This window comes from Zootoca vivipara, chromosome 11, assembly GCF_965207765.1.
Source record: "Zootoca vivipara chromosome 11, rZooViv2.hap1.1, whole genome shotgun sequence".
In the NCBI taxonomy this organism is placed as follows: Eukaryota; Metazoa; Chordata; class Lepidosauria; order Squamata; family Lacertidae; genus Zootoca; species Zootoca vivipara.
The window spans coordinates 57358518-57375530 of record NC_142594.1 but is presented as its reverse complement, the minus strand read 5'-3'; the positions used below and the strand labels follow the sequence as shown (position 1 = coordinate 57375530).

At 48.2% G+C, this 17013-nt stretch overlaps 2 protein-coding genes across 3 annotated transcripts; one reads left to right on the top strand and one right to left on the bottom strand.

The window, feature by feature from the left end:
* The first annotated feature begins 740 nt into the window (after positions 1-740).
* On the top strand, positions 741-7432 carry RARRES2 (retinoic acid receptor responder 2). The gene is made up of 5 exons (XM_035129444.3): positions 741-993; positions 2437-2541; positions 4914-5018; positions 5669-5778; positions 7234-7432. Coding segments are annotated over exons 1-5 (573 nt in total). The 5' UTR covers position 741; the 3' UTR covers positions 7235-7432.
* Positions 7433-9256: 1824 nt separating this feature from the next.
* LRRC61 (leucine rich repeat containing 61) lies at positions 9257-16580 on the bottom strand. 2 transcript variants are annotated; one of them, XM_060280527.2, is made up of 2 exons: positions 16236-16580; positions 9257-12649 (listed from the first exon to the last, which is right to left on the bottom strand). In XM_060280527.2, the coding sequence occupies exon 2, from the start codon at positions 12427-12429 to the stop codon at positions 11644-11646; it is 786 nt and encodes a 261-aa protein (XP_060136510.1). In that variant the 5' UTR covers positions 12430-12649; positions 16236-16580; the 3' UTR covers positions 9257-11643. The 2 variants fall into 2 exon arrangements, with proteins under 2 accessions (XP_060136510.1, XP_060136511.1); XM_060280528.2 differs by having other exon boundaries at positions 15975-16254.
* Between the last annotated feature and the right edge of the window lie 433 nt (positions 16581-17013).

Genomic DNA, 17013 nt, shown 5'->3' with positions numbered 1-17013 from the left:
GTTTCAGGGGAAACAACCTGGATAAATTCAGCAGTGTAAATTAGTTTTAATGGATGTAATACTATAATGGAATGCTGAATGGTTTAGTTTATGTAAAATGTGCCGTAGCAATGATATGCAAAATGAACCAAGGAAAGAGAAGAAGGGAAGTCATTGATATTTTAAGGTTGTTTAAATGAATATTCTAAATTGTAAAACAGAAAATTGAAATCAAAGATCTGCACTGGTCGCTGATTTGCTACCGGGCCAGGATCAAGGTGTGGCAATAAGTCTACAAAGCCCTTTAAAACATGGGACCAATTTGCCTGCATGCATGTAGACACAAACTCGACACGCACTTTGGGAACTCCCTGCCTATTGATACCAGGTAGGCGCCTCCTCTGAATTCTCTGTGCTCTTTCTGGCACCTGCTAAAAGCATTCTTCTTGATCCACCAGGCTCTTATGCTCTTATGCAGCAGGTACCACCCACTTTGGGAGCCACTGGCATAAAGGAGAGATCCTGCATCCCTTGTGCCAGCCCCAAAGGGAAAGCAGACCTGAGAAAAACACCCCGCATCTTTGGCAGCCAGTTGGGAGGGGTGGCCAAAGGGACCCCTCCTCCTGTTGTTTCCCTGCATGGGTGCCCTTTACCCACCCCTCCCTTTCATCTCCCGGGCATCAGCCAACAAACAGCCACAGGAGAGGGCAGAGGGCAGGCGAGGGGGCCTGCGTCTGGGGCAGCTCTCATGGGAACAAGTTAATGACCGACCAAGATCAACAGACCGGCAGGGGAGTTCTCAAGGGCAGGGTGTGGGCAACAGATCCACTGGGGACGCGGGCAAGGGGGATGAAGGGGCTTCTAGTGCTGTGCTTGGGCCTCCTGGTCCTGGCGGATGCCAACCGGTCGCCCCTCCAGCAAAGGGCTCTGGAGCTGGTGCTAGATTTCTTCCACAGCAGGGACCTCGTGCAGGCGACGTTCAAGGAGCAAGCCGTGACCCACGTCACGGAGACGGTGAGCGGGACATGGGAGGGGGGAGCGTGCATGGGGCCGGAGGGGGAGGCAGAGGATCGTCACCCCATATAACAAAGCACCACAGACTGCCACCCACCTATGCCCAATAAAACTTGCCCGCTGTGTGAAATAGTGACAGGGAATGAACTTCCCAATTTGCTGGATAAGCTGGGGATGTTAGCAGACCCTCCAAGTGTCCTTGTTTTCCAGCGACAGTCTGATTTACAGAAGCTGTCCCAGTTTCTGAGTCCCGGAATGTCCTGCTTTTCCTTAGGACATCCCTATTTTCATCGAAGATATGTTGGAAGGTATAGAATAGGATGCCCCTATTTTCATCAGAGAATTTTGGAGGGTGTCCCTGGTTTCCTCGGAGAAAGGTTGCAGGATGTGCATTCAACTTAAGGGGGTCCCAAGACTCTGCTTCTCCTTCTGCAAGTCTGGGATTGGATCCCTGCTTCCTAGATTATCAGAGTTCTACTGATCACTCTAGAATCACAGGATTCTAGAACCGGAGAGCAGGAAGGGACGTCCGCGGGTCATTTGGCGCAACCCGCTGCAAGGCAGGAATCACAGCTGAAGAAGTCCTGGCAGACGGCCGTCTGACCTCTGCTTAGAAGACTCCAAGGAAGGCAAGTCCACCACCTTCTGAAGGAGGTCCATTCTGCTGTCCAACAGCTCTTGCCGTGAGAGAGTTCTCCCTGTTGTTGAGTCAGAATCTCCTTTCTTGTCATTGAATCCATCGGTTTAGGTCCTCCCTTCTGGAGCAGCAGAAAACAAGCTTGCCCCCCCTCGGCAGGCCTCTTCCCACCTGGCCTGGGAGGGTGGGACCTGGGCTGCAGCTATAAAACACAGACTCATTGGCTGTGTTATTGCTTAGGGGTTTTTTGTCGGGGCACTGAAGCTGTTGCTGTTATCAATATTACTGTAATTTTGTTGGTCCCTTTTCGATGTGAAAACTGTTCAGTCTGGTTGTGTATTCTTTGATGTTTTATTTATTGTTCACGGTCAAGGCAAACCATGCCTTATGAGGAACAGTTGAAGGATCTGGGTATGTTTAGCCTGGAAAAGAGGAGGCTGAGAGGAGATATGAGAGCCATAGCTCAAGGGCTGTCATGTGGAAGATGAAGCAAACTTATTTCCTCTGCTCTGGAGGGTAGGACTCGAAGCAATGGCTCCCTCCAAGGAAGGAGTCTCCACCTAGACCGTCCCACTGTTGAACAGCTCTTACTGTCAGAAAGTTCTTCCTGATGTTTAGTGGGGACCTCCTTTCTTCTCATTTGAATGCATCATTTAAACATCCCCAAGTTCCTCCACCGTTCCTCCAGACCCTTGATTGCCCTTGTCACGCTCCCATGGAAGGCGATTCTCCACTGGGGAACTCCTCTCGTTCTAGTTTGGCAAGGAGTTATTTCCCACATTGAGCTCGGCTTTCTTTGGTTGCAGGAATTCCCAAGGGGAACCTATGTCCAGCTGGAAGTTGACCTTGTGCAGACCCTCTGCCGGAAGCAGCAGCGAGGGATGCAAAACTGCCGGATCAAGCCAGGCGGGGTGAGCCAGGAACGTGCTAATTTATCCACCGCCAAGCTGAACTCTCTATGCCTTTTAAAATGAATTCAAAGTCTAAAACATCATAAACAAAGAGGCAGGAAGCCTACAGAGGAGGAACCCAAAGTGAGATCCTTATGAGGCTCCCCCCCACAGTGAGCAAGTTATGTGGTCAGCTTCTCTCATTTGCACAGCGCATTGTTAAACTGTGGAACTCAATGCCACAGGAGGCAGCGACGGCCACCAACCTGGGTGGCTTTAAAAGAGGATTAGACAAATTCATGGAGGAGGAGAGATCTCTTGAAGGCTACTAGCCATGATTCTGAGCACCCGGTTGGCCACTCTGAGAACAGGATGCTGGATCACATGGGCCCCTGGCCAGATGCAGCAGACCTGACGTATGTTCTTCTGTTACTGTTCATAGAATCATAGAATTGTAGAGTTCGAAGGGAGCCCAAGGGTCCGGTTATGCTGTGTTGTTATGCTTATGTTATGCTGGTCTGGCTGGGAGTTGTAGTTTAAAACCAGAGGGTTCCAGGTTGGTGAAAGCTGGGCTAGCCCCTGTAGAACAAGAGTCACAAAGCAAAAGGATTTGAGGAGGCATGAGCTTCTCTTAGGAACGTTCAATGTTTTTAGTAAGCAAGTACACTGACCACAAGGTTCATTTTGTTTTTTTCATATTTTATTTTCAATTCTCAATAATTTAACAATTTAACATTCAAATTAATTACTTATTCATCCCTTCTAGACTCCCCACCGCCGTTTCCAATTTCTCCCCTCTGTTACCTTACACATCCTTAGTTTTCCATTCAGTTACAAGTCCCTTGATAACCACAATTCACATTGCTTCATAGATGCTATATAAATCCTGCTAATGTTTTTAAGTCTTTACAATGAACCTTAAGATATTCTATAAATTTAATCCAGTCTTGTGTAAACTTTTTTTTCATCTTGGTCCCGGATTTTCACAGTCATCTTTGCCATTTCGGCATGGTCTATCATCTTAGTTATCCATTCCTCCTTCATTGCTACTTTCTCTTCTTTCCATTTCTGGGCAAGTAGCATCCTGGCGGCTGTAGTTGCATACATAAATAGTCTTTTAACATTTCTTGGTATGTCTTCACCTGCTATTCCTAATATAAAGGCCTCTGTTTTTTAACAAAAGTTATCTTAAACATTTTCTTCAATTCATCCTATATAATAAAGTGCAAGTGTCTCTGCATCCAGTATTCCCTGTGTCCCTGGGTTTGTGCTACTGCGCATATGCCCCACAGGCACAGGGACTGGACGCACACAGAGTCCCCGCACACTCCCCATCCCCGCGCACTCACTCGCGCCCTCGAGCGGGGGGGGGGGGGGAGAATGCGGTTCTCTCTCCCTCAACGGCTTCCCCCTTCCATCCTTCCCATCTTTCTTCCTCTCCCTCATTCTTATTCTTTCTTTCCCTCTCCTTCCTTCCTTCCTTCCTTCCTTCCTTCCTTCCTTCCTTCCTTCCTTCCTTCCTTCCTTCCTTCCTTCCTCCTCCCTTTCTGTCTTCTCTCCCTCTTTCTTTTTCTTTCCTTCTTTATTCCCTTCCTTCTTTCCTACTCTTCTTTCTCTCCCCTCTTTCCTTCCTCTCTCCCTCCTGCTCCTTCCTTCCTTCCTTCTCCCTTTCTGTCTTCTCTCCCTCTTTCTTTTTCTTTCCTTCTTTATTCCCTTCCTTCTTTCCTACTCTTCTTTCTCTCCCCTCTTTCCTTCCTCTCTCCCTCCTGCTCCCTCTTTTCTTCCTTCCTTCCTTCCTTAGCTCACTGTTCTAGCACCCATTATTTTAACGGGCTTCAAGACACTAGTTATAAATAATTTCCCAGAAACCTGTTACCTTTTTGCACAACCACCACATATGATAAGATGTACCCACTTTATCTTTACACTTCCAGCATACATTGGATAAATTCTTATACATTTTTGCTAACTTTACTGGAGATAAATACCAGCCGTACAACAAGGTTCATTTTGGATCCTGATCCAGCACTTCGAAAAACCAGCCGGGTTCAGATTGGACAGGTTAAGACGCAGCCCTGTTTGCTTTGAGTCTGAATCCAGATTCCGATTCAGGGCGAATCGAAGCTTTGTGCCTCCCGCTTCACCATTGTGTCCAATTGTTTTAAAATCGCTGCTCCTCTTTGGGTGGAATTTACAGGCATTATAACCCCCTTCCGAGGGCACGATTGGAGACACATTTCAGAAAGCAAGCTGCAGCGATATTCTTGCAAAAGCAGCCTTTGCAGTTTTGGGGTGTGTTGCTGGTGTTATAGTTTGGGAGCAAACCGAAACCTTATTTGGGCCTCTCTTGTGAAAACAGACCTCATTCCTTTTCCTTTCTTTTCTCTGCCCAGAGGAAACAGAAGTGCCTGGCTTGCTTCAAGTTTAACTCCAGTGACCCTCATAACATTTTGGACGAGTCCAAGAGGTGCCTCTCAGAGCAGAACCCAATCTTCCAGGTGGGTCACCTTCATACTTTGACAGAAATGCTCCTGGACCTGACTTCTGAATAATCTGATTTTGAATAAATCTGTAATTAATTGTTACTATTTTGAATCTTAAGGGACCCAGGTGGCGCTGTGGGGTAAACCACAGAGTCTAGGGCTTGCTGATCAGAAGGTCGGCGGTTCGAATCCCTGCGACGGGGTGAGCTCACGTTGCTCGGTCCCAGCTCCTGCCAACCTAGCAGTTCGAAAGCACACCAAAGTGCAAGTAGATAAATAGGGACCGCTCTGGCGGGAAGGTAAACGGCGTTTCCGTGCGCTGCTCTGGTTCGCCAGAAGCGGCTTTGTCATGCTGGCCACATGACCCGGAAGCTGTCTGCGGACAAACGCCGGCTCCCTCGGCCTATAGAGCGAGATGAGCGCCGCAACCCCAGGGTCGGACACAACTGGACCTGATGGTCAGGGGCCCCTTTACCTTTTTATTTTGAATCTTAGGGTGTTATTATCTCCCTTGGTGGATACCGCTATTCTGAGCAATGCCTTTTATTGAGTAGGGGGCACTGGGCGTGAGTTTCTGGAACCAAGGAGCAGGTAACCCCCAAAAGTTTGGGAAGCCCTGACTCAGGAGCTCATGGCCCACCTTTTCCCTTCTGAATGTCCCATAGGAAGTGAGGAGGAAGCAGAATCAGGAATGTGAGGCAGTCAAAGAGGCATATGAGGAGCAGCGCTACCACATCGGACAATTTGCATTTCTCAAGGGGCTCCCGGAAGAGTGGTAAGTGATCAGCTTCAGTTCCTGTAGCCCGCATTTGTTTTCCGTTAGTTGCATTTATCGACCGCCTCGTCGACAATGCATTCTCGAGGTGGCATGCAGTGGTCATATGAAACATAACTGAAAAACACAACCAACACAACAAATCACCAATAAAGCAAAGGGGCACCAACCCAGCAACAATTCAAATCCAACTCAGCATTAAAAAAAATGTTGGGCACCAGCAGGCAACAGTGTGATTCAGCAGCTAAAAAAGCCAATGCAATTCTGGGCTGCATCAATAGGAGTATAGCGTCTAGATCGAGGGAAGTAATAGTACCACTGTATTCTGCTCTGGTCAGACCTCACCTGGAGTACTGTGTCCAGTTCTGGGCACCACAGTTCAAGAAGGATACTGACAAGCTGGAACGTGTCCAGAGGAGGGAAACCAAAATGGTCAAAGGCCTGGAAACGGTGCCTTATGAAGAATGGCTTAGGGAGCTGGGTATGTTTAGCCTGGAGAAGAGAAGGTTAAGGGGTGATATGATAGCCATGTTCAAATATATAAAAGGATGTCCTATAGAGGAGGGAGAAAGGTTGTTTTCTGCTGCTCCAGAGAAGCGGGCACGGAGCAATGGATTCAAACTACAAGAAAGAAGATTCCACCTAAACATTAGGAAGAACTTCCTGACAGTAAGAGCTGTTCGACAGTGGAATTTGCTGCCAAGAAGTGTGGTGGAGTCTCCTTCTTTGGAGGTCTTTAAGCAGAGGCTTGACAGCCATATGTCAAGAATGCTTTGATGGTGTTTCCTGCTTGGCAGGGGGTTGGACTGGATGGCCCTTGTGGTTTCTTCCAACTCTATGATTCTATGATTCTATGAATTCAGACACCAGGCACCTCTGTATGAAAGCTCAAACCAACCAATTGCCATTAGTCTGCCGAGACAAAAATAAATGATGTTAAATAATGATAAAATGGTATCTAAATAGGATAAAAGCTGTTGTTGTTTTTTAAAAGTCATTGCCGAGGGCCCAAGATATCTTTTCGGCAGCCTTCAACATCTCTAAATATCACATGGAGGAGCGAGAAAGCTTGTTTTCTGCTGCCCCAGAGGACAGGTTCAAATAACAAGGAGATTCTGGCTAAATATTAAGATGACCTTTCTGACGCTAAGAGCCGTTTGACGGTAGAACAGACGCACTCAGAAGCTGCTGGACTCTCCTTTGTTGGTGGTTGGATGGCCGCCTGTCAGAGATCCTTTAGCTGTGGTTCTTGCATTGCAGGGGGTTGGACTGGATGACCCTCAGGGTCCCTTCCAACTTTACAGTTCCATGATTCTAGGATGGGCTGTTTTGTCTGCCTTGCAGGCAGAAGGTCCCAGGTTCAATCCATGTTGGCATCTCCAGGTTGGGATAGGCTCCTGCCTGAAATCCTTCACTTCATCTGTAATAACCATCTTCACTTTCCTCCCTGCCTAGATGGGACCCACATTTACTGGGCTGTTCTTTGACCATCAAGGAAGCAAGGCACCCTCTTCCTTTTGGAAACAAGCAGAACATCCACCAGTTTGGGTCTCGTTGCCACAGGAATGGAACCTCTCTTGGTCCCAGAGGAGTCTTCTGTCTTTCTTCCTTCTTCCTTTATTCCCATAATAAAAGTTCAAGTGGAGGCTTCATAGTCATGGTGTATGGTTATTTCAGGAGTTGCTGGAGCAAGGGGGCTCACCCCTCTTCCCCCAAACCTCTTCTCTGGTGCCCACTGCCAGGGCGTTCTGGACCCTGATCTGTGGGCATCAATACCCTGGTGGTCTCTTCTGGTCTGTTCCAGAGCCGTTCCAGCCATTGAGACCAACTCGTCAACTCACCTTGGGTGCCAGAATTCCAGGGGTCCCTGTCTCACCTATGGAAATGTCTTGGGAGGAAAGGGAGCCTCCAGATGAACTTTGGGAAGTGGGGCTTAGCAGGCTATTGGCTGGCTGGGTGCCTTCTTGCCTTTTAGCCTGGAGAAGAGAAGATTGGGAGGTGAAAGGATAGCCATCTTCAAATATCCGAAGAAAGGTGGAGCAAACTTCTATTCTGCTCCTCCAGAGGGTAGGATCCAAACCGATGGATTCGATTTTGATTCCCGGATCGCAGGGGGTTAGACTACATGACCCCCGGGGTCCCTTCCAACTCTGCAGTTCTATGATTCTATGAAATTACAAGAAAGAAGATCCAACGAAACAAGAGGAAGGACTTTCTGACAGCAAGAGTTGTTTGACAGTGGACAGGGCTCCCTGGGAAGGTGGTGGACTTGTTTATTGCAGGTTTTAAGCAGAGGTTGGCTGGCCACCTGTCATGGATGCTTTAGTTGAGATTCCAGCATTGTAGGAAGTTGGACTAGATGACCCTTGGGCTCCCTTCCAACACTACAGTTCTATTATTCTGTAGTCCTGGGGGGACAATCACAAGTCTGTCATTCTAGAGACACTCAGGCAGCGGAGGCCGTTGCAAAAGGGAAGTGAAAAGTGAGAAAAATGAAAACAGGACAACAGATTTCTGGCCAAGCCAGTGCGGTGTAATGGTTAAGAGTTACAAACTAGGACCTTGGGAGACCAGGGTTCAAATTCTGACTCGGCAATGAAGCTCACTGGGTGAGCTAACCTACCTCACAAGGTTGTTGTGAGAATTAAATGGGGAGAATTACATATGCCCCCGGGAGCTCCTTGGAAGAAAGGGGGGATAGAAATGTACCAAATAAAATAATGTGTTGCTGCTGCTCTGCATAAAATAAGACACAGATGGGAGAGAGCATCGAAGTATGAATTTCCCAAGGATAGCAAACCATTGGCCTGCTCAGTATCCTGGGAGCCTCTGCTCTCAGTTTTAAACCTCGTGTGTGTGTGTGTGTGTGTTTATTTTACGGAAGATAAAAAGGATAAATCCTATAGCAGAGCTAAAGGAGTATATGCAATTACATTTAACTTGTGTGACTTGCTCCACCTGCAGAACTTCCAGCTACAAAAGTCAGTTGTAAGGAGTGCCTGTGTGTGCAATCAAATTGCATGCATGCATGCACAGAGCCTGGTGGAATCTCAGAAGCCAGGGAGCAGGGCAAGGGGATGAATAAACTTTCTACTGTTTGGCAGATTTCATTTGGCTTCACAGCTCCTTATCCCCCCCTCTTCATAATCAAGAGAAGCAGATGTGCAAGACGCACAAAGGCCGGCGGCGCTTTGCTTAATTTGCAGCTCCCGCTGTTCAGAATTCAGGTTCCCTTGGTGAAGACGGGGAATGTTTGGATTTCCAGGGAGGGCACAAACATCCGGCTGGCGTATGACAAATGGACAGGAAGGAGGAGGGCCTTTGTCAGGTGGCACTTGGCAGGCACCCGCTTCTTGAAGAGGCTCAGTTGCCCAGGGAAGGGCACCTCACTCTGGCACACATCGGGAGTGGACTACAGGAGAGAATGAAAGCACTCCACAAAGGAGGCAGCTCTACACCCAACCAGCAGGCAGAAAAGCAAGGGAGACCATTGGGTTTATTTCACAGGCAAATAATTGCACGGCATTCCCATGTCACAAGACCCAGCATGCAATCCCAGGATGGAACATGCAGCGCCCAGATCCCAAGTGCTGGCTCAGCTTCCTTTCTACACCTCCGCTTCAAAGGCATGGGTTCCCTCCCCCAGGTCTTGGATCTCCAAGTCCTCGTCCAGGAAACTTCCAGCCCCATCTCCTCTGACATACACAAAAGTCAAATCAACTCTCCTCTTTATGATCTGACCCCCCTCCCCCTGAATCTGCAAAAACCAAGTGAAATGTCACACAGACCGGTGAACTGTTCTTTTCTTGCCCTGGGGCAATTTGAAGGGCTTTGGAATAATAGGGCCCCTTTTAAATATACAGAGATACCTTGGTTCTCAAATTTAATTCGTTCCGGAAGTCCGTTCGACTCCTGAAAACGTTCGAAAACCAAGGCATGGCTTCCGATTGGCTGCAAGAGCTTCCTGCACTCAAGCAGAGGCCACGTCGGATGTTCAGCTTCCGAAAAACGTTTGAAAACCAGAACATTTCCTCCAGGTTTTTGGCATTTGGGAGCCAATTTGTTCGACAACTAAGCCGTTTGAGAACCAAGGTACCACTGTATATATGAATGATGTGCATTATATATATTCTTAAGACGTTTTGTATATATAAATTATGTTTTTAAGACTTTCATATATTCTTACTAACATATATATATATATATATATATATATATATATATATATATATGATGTTTTATAGGTTTGCTGACATTTCAGCAGCTGGTATTGCTTTGTATTTTGTATTTTAGAAATGTGTTTTTTTCCAGACTGTATTTTTATGCTGTTCGCTGCTCTGAGCTCCCATGGGAAGAACGGCAGGATAATAAAAGGAAAAGAAGACGAAATAAAGAAGATTAGATTCCTAAGCTACTGTATTCATGGGGAGTGTGGCAGCATGACCCGGAGGCGTTTGGGGAAGCATGCGAGGTGGAGAATTTGGCTGAAGTCAAGGCCTGTGAAAACAGAGTCGCTCCTTTGCAGGATTGATGCAAAATGTAGAGGATCTACAACACATCATTTTGACTCTTCTGGCTGCTGCAGTTCGGATGACACAATTCACAAGGGGACTTTCACCTCAACCCTGCTGCTATCGGATGGGCAGCTGTGAAGCAAACTCCATGAGTGACCTCCGGTCCGCTCTGAACCTTGGTGAGGACCAGTTGGACAGTACGGAAGCTGCCAGCTGAGAATTAAGGCCCCCATCTGCACTGTAAACTTAAAGTAGTATCATACCACTTTGAAGTGTCATAGTTTCCCCCAAAGGATCCTGGGAAATGTATTTTAAGAGTGGTAAGAGCTATTAGGAGACTCCCTTTTTCACACAGAGAGTTCCTTGAGAAGAGGGATTTGGTTCATAAAACTACTTGTGGGAATAGGGGTCTGCTAACAACTCTCAGCACCCTTAACAATCTGTAGCCCTCCAGATTCTTCAGGAGAAGCCATGGCTGCTTAAGGTGCTGTGATACTGCTTCAGTGCAGACGGGGCTTTAAATATCCAGAGCAAACTGTTTAGCATTACTGAATGTTGACGTTCCTTAATATGTGGGTTCACACTCCGGCCGGCCACTTCTGCCCAGCCCCCCAGTTCTCAAAATATTTTTCTGTGGATTTACACAAATGCCACCCAGCTAACCAGCTTGGTGGGGTGAAGAAAGAACTCTGGCGCATGCTCCGACATACCAACACTCAAAGGCCCACGCATGTGGGGAAACTGTCACCAACAAGGTTTAGTCAGGAGGATGCGGGGACTTGGTGGTCTAAAAAGACAAGGTTCTGTGTCTGCGTGCTGGATAAGTCAACTTGCTGTGGTTTCACCGTGCGGGGAAAATGGCCGTGGGAATCACCTCAGAGGACAAGGCCCGAGAGGCACTGCACTGCGGCCCCTTCTCTTGAAGCCAGACAGAGTCAAAGAGCATCCTTGAGGGTGAATGGATGTAGATCCAAGATGTCAGCCTACTAAAAGGGGGGTGGGTCAGGAGCACCATGCCAGTCCACGCTGTTTTAAAACTAGGCTACATGTTGCAAAGAAGTAGTCTGAAAGGTCCCAACTTGATAATCCAGATTTCAGAGTCCCGTTGGCCAAAAACTTTCTCCCAATGCTCTTTGACTCGGACCTGAGGGTCTCCCAGCTCCTACAAGCTTTCCCAGGAGCTGTGGGGAACAGGTTCGGTTAAGGGTGTCGATGCACCCGCTGCTTTTGGATGGGACAGAGGCCAGCGCAAAAGGACGGCATCACAGGCCAGTGAGTGACAAGGATGATACTGAAAGGACAGGGCCCAGCTCAGCAATGCCAAGGGAAGGGCATCGAAGCGCAGGGTGGCTCAAAAGACGAACGAGCTGGAATCGGAGCGGGCGCTCAGGGCCCTCTCCGCTTGGGAAATGGTGTCGTCGGCGCGCTTGCTCAGGTCCCGGCACTCCTGGAGGGTCTCGTTGAACTGCTTGTAGGCCTCTTCCACGATGGAGCTCCTCCGGACAGGGCGGACGTCCCAGTACCCCTCCTCCACCCAGGGCTTGGTCAGGCCGCTGAGCTCGCCGGTCCCAGTTCCGTGGAAGCGCTTGAGAGAGCTGTCAATGTCCTTGCAGAGCTGGTAGAGCTCACTGCCGCGCCCAGAGACCCGCTCGCCGTCAATCACCTTGACCCCCGGCAGCATCTCTGCCATGGCGGTGCGGTACCCGGCGCCGCCGCAGAGCGGGTTGCTGAGGCGCCCCACGGGGTCACTGAAGCGCAGGCTCTCGAGGTGCCGCAGGCCGGCCAGGCACTGCAGCTGCTGGAGGCTGCTCAGCAGGTTCCCCGCTGCATTGAGGCTCTGCAGGTTCTCGCAGCCGGCCAGGGGCTCCAAGCTGGCGATGCGGTTGGAGGAGACGTTGAGGACGGCCAGGGCTTTGAGGGAGGAGAGGGGCCCCAGGTGGACGATGGCGTTGCCCGACAGGTCCAGCCACTCCAGGCCGCCACACTCTCCGAGGCAGCCCAGGTCTGCAATGCCCAGGCCCCGGAGCTTCAGCAGCAGGATAGACTCCAGGTCAAACTCACCTGTCTTGGCCTTCAGGAGCTGGGAGGTGATCTTCACGTTCTCTGCCTCCTCGCCCTTCTCCGTCCGGGGTTCCATCTTGGGCAGGGCAGCCAAGAAGGCAGTTCCCACGACAACTCTGGGCACACTTAGCTCCACAGCACCTTGCTCATATCACAACTGGTGTTAACAGCTGCTGTTGGGAGGGAAAGCTAGGTAGATCAGTTCCTTTGCCTCTGGAGAGAGAGAGAGAACGAACCTGGAGGGTGCAGGATGTGTTTTCTGCTTCAAATGGGTATCGATGTGGACAATGGCGCTCCTGGAAGGGGAGAGGAAAAAGGATGTCGGATCAAGATGGGGTCAAATATTTATTTATCTGTTTGCTTATTTATAGCGTGAGGACCTCCCTCTTCACCCAAAACAGCACTTTAAAGGGGACCTAGAACCCTGTGTCTTTGGACAATGGAAACCAAAAGAAATAAACTAACGCATCGAGCGTTCTACCCTGCTACCTCTCCCATGAATGAGCAAGGAAGTAAGCATTGCTAATTTGGATTTGTTAATTTAACTAAATGCAGGTACATTCCAAACTCCAGACTGCCTGACACTGAGGAGGCTTCCAGACTTTCCCTATGTTCAGGTGAGAGTCAGTCACAAAGCAGCAAATTCAGTTTTGAGCACTCATTGACCAAATATGATATGATACGATAGGCAAAAATCTGAAGGGCTGTTGTGTGTAAGATGGAACGATATTGTTTTCTCCTGGTCTGGAGACCCAAACCAATGGATTCAGGTGGCAAGAAAGGAGATTCCGACTCAACATTAGGAATAGCTTTCTGACGATAAGAGCCGTTTGACAATGGAATGGACTCAGAAAGTGGTGTTTGTATAAAATGTTGTATAAAATGTTGTATAAAATGGCATCAAGAATAATTATTTTTTTAATGGTGGACTCTTCTCCACCAGAGGTTTTAGAAGTTGGATGGCCATCTGTCAGGAATTCTTTGGTTGTGATGCCTGCATTGCCAGGGGTTGGACTGGATGACCCTTGGGGTCCCTCCCAACCCCACTTTTTTTTTTTTGATTCCCTAGGTTGAAGTAATCTCTCCATCAGTTTAGCGCACAGTATAGGACATGCCACAGCAACCAGAACCAACACATTTTAGCTACTGCAGACTGCCAAGTGACAAGATACTTGATATGCAACCATGGATCACACACAGTTTTCCATACAGCACAAGACATTGTGATTCGTTATTATATGCAGCTCTGCAAACCCTATGCAGGGCCGCACTGAAGGTGTCTTCAGGACATGCCAGCTGATGTGTGGAAATTGCCTTCAAAGGAGACACCAAGATGTGGGCTGGTGGTACGCACACTGCCCAAAACATTGGCTTCATCTGGATGCAATAATTCCAGCAGCCGTAGTATCAGCTACCACCAAATAAGACTTCCCTCCAGTGCTACTAAGCAGGCAGGTGTGGAAACCTGGAGCACAACAGCTCAATGCACAGAATCCCCTGCATTCAATACATCCCCGGCAGACACATGTGTTCAGTGTTGCATGATGCTTCCTCTGCAGAAGCAGAAAATCAAGAAAACAAGCCATTTTCTTCTGGGCCAACTATAGCTGTTCTCAACTTTTCTTTTTTCTTTTTACAAATAACCGTATTTCAAAGCAACTACAGTTCTAATAAGAACAGCAATAACAATCTCACTTGCTGCACACAGCTGAATTGCAAAGCCTGCAATCCTATCCATGTCTACTTGGGAGAAACATCTCTCCCCATGAGCATGGCAGGACTTACTTCTGAGTAAAAACATGTGGGATTGGGCTGTAGAGGCCCACCCCTCTCCCAACATACACCTAATACACATCAATGTACGGTATACAGTATTTTGCAAAGAGCACTGGGTACTGCTAACATCTTCATGCCTCTAGCCACTGGGGGGGCCTGCTCTCACCCCCACATTTAGGCATGTGCATGGGTACATATACAGTGCCAAATATACACCTGCTTACATGTGCACATGGGGGGGGGGGTTGCAGAGACAGGGGGAGTCCCTGCCACCCTCCTTACAAATGGTCAGCCCAGCCCCCATCTCTGCTTTGAATCATTGTTGCAACCCTGATTAAGGATTCTATTCGTATTCTTATTCTTATTCTTATTATTCTTATTATGCCTTGCCCACCTGACTGGGCTGCTACAGCCACTCTGGGTGGCTTCCAGCATATATTAAAACATTTATTTATTTTTGCATGGCAGGGTTGTTATAAGAATTCTAAGGTCTCCAATGTACAAGGCAAACACGTACGTTAAGTATATAAACCATATGCCTGAAATAGAACAGGAGAGCGACCCTGGAGCCATTTTGACTCTCCCAAATTGACCTCAAATATTTCTCTGCCAGGAGAAAGGAAATGGGAAAAGCTTTCCCATTGTCCTTGGACTGTAGGGGCTTACACCTCCCTTTTCAAATACAGTCTGGCAAGTTAAGCTGAGCAAACTATCACTATGCTTAAGAGATTCAGGAACTAAAGTAAAAAAATTCCTTCAGTAGCACCTTAAAGACCAACTAAGTTTTTATTTTGGTATGAGCTTTCGTGTGCATGCACGAGGTGCTACTCTTTAAGGTGCTACTGAAGGAATTTTTTCATTTTGTTTCGACTCAGACCAACACGGCTACCTACCTGTAACTAGGAACTAAAGTATTTACCATCTCAAAGGAATGGCCAGGCTACCCCAGAGAAGCAACACTGTCAAATTTCTGCTGTAGACCACCTCCTTCTGCGATATATGTATGATGTTTTGGGGTGGTGGTCTCTGGCTACAGGGTGGGCAATTTCGAAAGCCTATATGTAGGAGTTCGGGCACTATTGTTCGGGGTTCTCCTCCCTCCTGCGTGTGGTGAGTTGCAGCAGTTCATTTCCTTTGATAAAGATCAAGCTTACTAGCCATTTTGCTTCCAATATACTCTGGTTGGCCTCTGTTATTTTCTCCGCCCGATAGAGACCTCACAAGGGACTCTAGACGGGGCTCCAGGTACCCCATAAGGGAATTTGAGGCATTTTCCTTGTAACAGTGTGTCGGGCTAGATTTCTCTAGCCTTCCAACTCTACCCTCCCTTGATCTCCTTCCCGTGGCTGGATTTGCGTATAAGCTAAAAAAGCAATCGCTTAGGGCCGCCCCACTCTCTTGGAGGGCCCCCAAAAAATTAAAGGAAAAAAAACCTGGATGTACATTTCCAAAACATAAGATAAAAAACCAAATAAAGCAAAACCTACATACAGCAACAGTGTTTTGTGTTGTCTAGGCCAGTGTTTCTCAAACACTAGTGTGCCGCGAGATGTTGCCTGGTGTGCCGTGGGAGAATTACTTTATATATAGTCAATATAGGCACAGAGTTAATTTTTTTAACATTTTCTAATGGTGGTGTGCCTCGTGATTTTTTTCATGAAACAAGTGTGCCTTTGCCCAAAAAAGGTTGAGAAACACTGGTCTAGGCTCCTATTGGTTACGTGCAAATGGCTTTAGATACTTATTAGGTCCATAAATTACATATAGCATATATTCAACACACAAAAAACAGCGACACATTTGTTGTTGACAAAGGACAGCTGAACATAGAAAGGGCCCCATTACCTTCAGGAACTGAGGGCCGCATCAAACCTCAATCCGGCCCTGGTGGGGGTGGAGAGGAGGCACAAAGAGAGGGAGAAGCATCCCCACCACCACCATCATCCCGTTTCCATGGCAACGTGGACCAGAATTGCATCCCCGAGAGTCCTCTCTCTCCCCCACTCTCCCCCCCCCCAAACCTGGCACTGCCGGTCCTAGATCCAGTATTGGGGGGGTTGGGATCTGGGGGGGGGTCCTCCCTTCCCCACACCGCGTTCGCCTTACCGCTACCACCGGGCACGACAAGGCCGCCTCTTCTCCCCTTCCTCGTCCAGGCCTCGCTTAGAAACCCCCGCAGCAGGCCGCGTTGCCATGGCGACGCGAGGCCTTGCCCGGGACGCCTTGTTTAAAGGGACAGGATGTGTCGCATTTCCCCTGCTATTATATGCTGCCCTTTGGGGCTGCACCTCCTCAACAGCCCTAGTGTGGTCTCTTGTTGAATCGATGGTGATCACGATGGTGATAGAATTGCAGAGTTGGAAGGGAACCCGAGGGTCATCTAGTCCAACCCCCTGCAATGCAGGAATCTCAGCTAGATCATATATGAAATACTGCCATCCAACCAGCTGGAAGGGATCTCTAGGGTCATTATTATTATTATTATTATTATTATTATTATTATTATTATTAATAATAATAATAATAATAAATACTATGCCCATCTGGCTGTGTTTCCCCAGCCACTCTGGGTGGACTCCAACAAATATTAAAATACAATAGTCCTTCCCTAAGCAGGGCTGCCTTCAGATGTCCTCTAAAAGTCTGGTAATTGTTGTTCTCTTTGACATCTGGTGGGAGGACGTTCCACAGGGTGGGTGCCACCACCGAGAAGGCCCTCTGCCTGGTTCCCTGTAACTTGGCTTCTCGCAGCGAGGGAACCGCCAGAAGGCCTTTGGATCTGGTCCTCAGTGTCCGGGCAGAGCGATGGAGGTGGAGACGCTCCTTCTAATCCAACGCCCTGCAATGCAATAAATTCAGCTAGATCATATGTGAAATATGGTCA

Bases quoted from the DNA above. Each gene is read 5' to 3' on its own strand.
- RARRES2 (XM_035129444.3), top strand. From the start codon at position 742: ATGACCGACCAAGATCAACAGACCGGCAGGGGAGTTCTCAAGGGCAGG. The intron at 994-2,436 runs GTGAGCGGGACA...CTTTGGTTGCAG, and splicing joins TGACCCACGTCACGGAGACG to GAATTCCCAAGGGGAACCTA. The intron at 2,542-4,913 runs GTGAGCCAGGAA...TTCTCTGCCCAG, and splicing joins GCCGGATCAAGCCAGGCGGG to AGGAAACAGAAGTGCCTGGC.
- LRRC61 (XM_060280527.2), bottom strand. From the start codon at position 12,429: ATGGAACCCCGGACGGAGAAGGGCGAGGAGGCAGAGAACGTGAAGATC.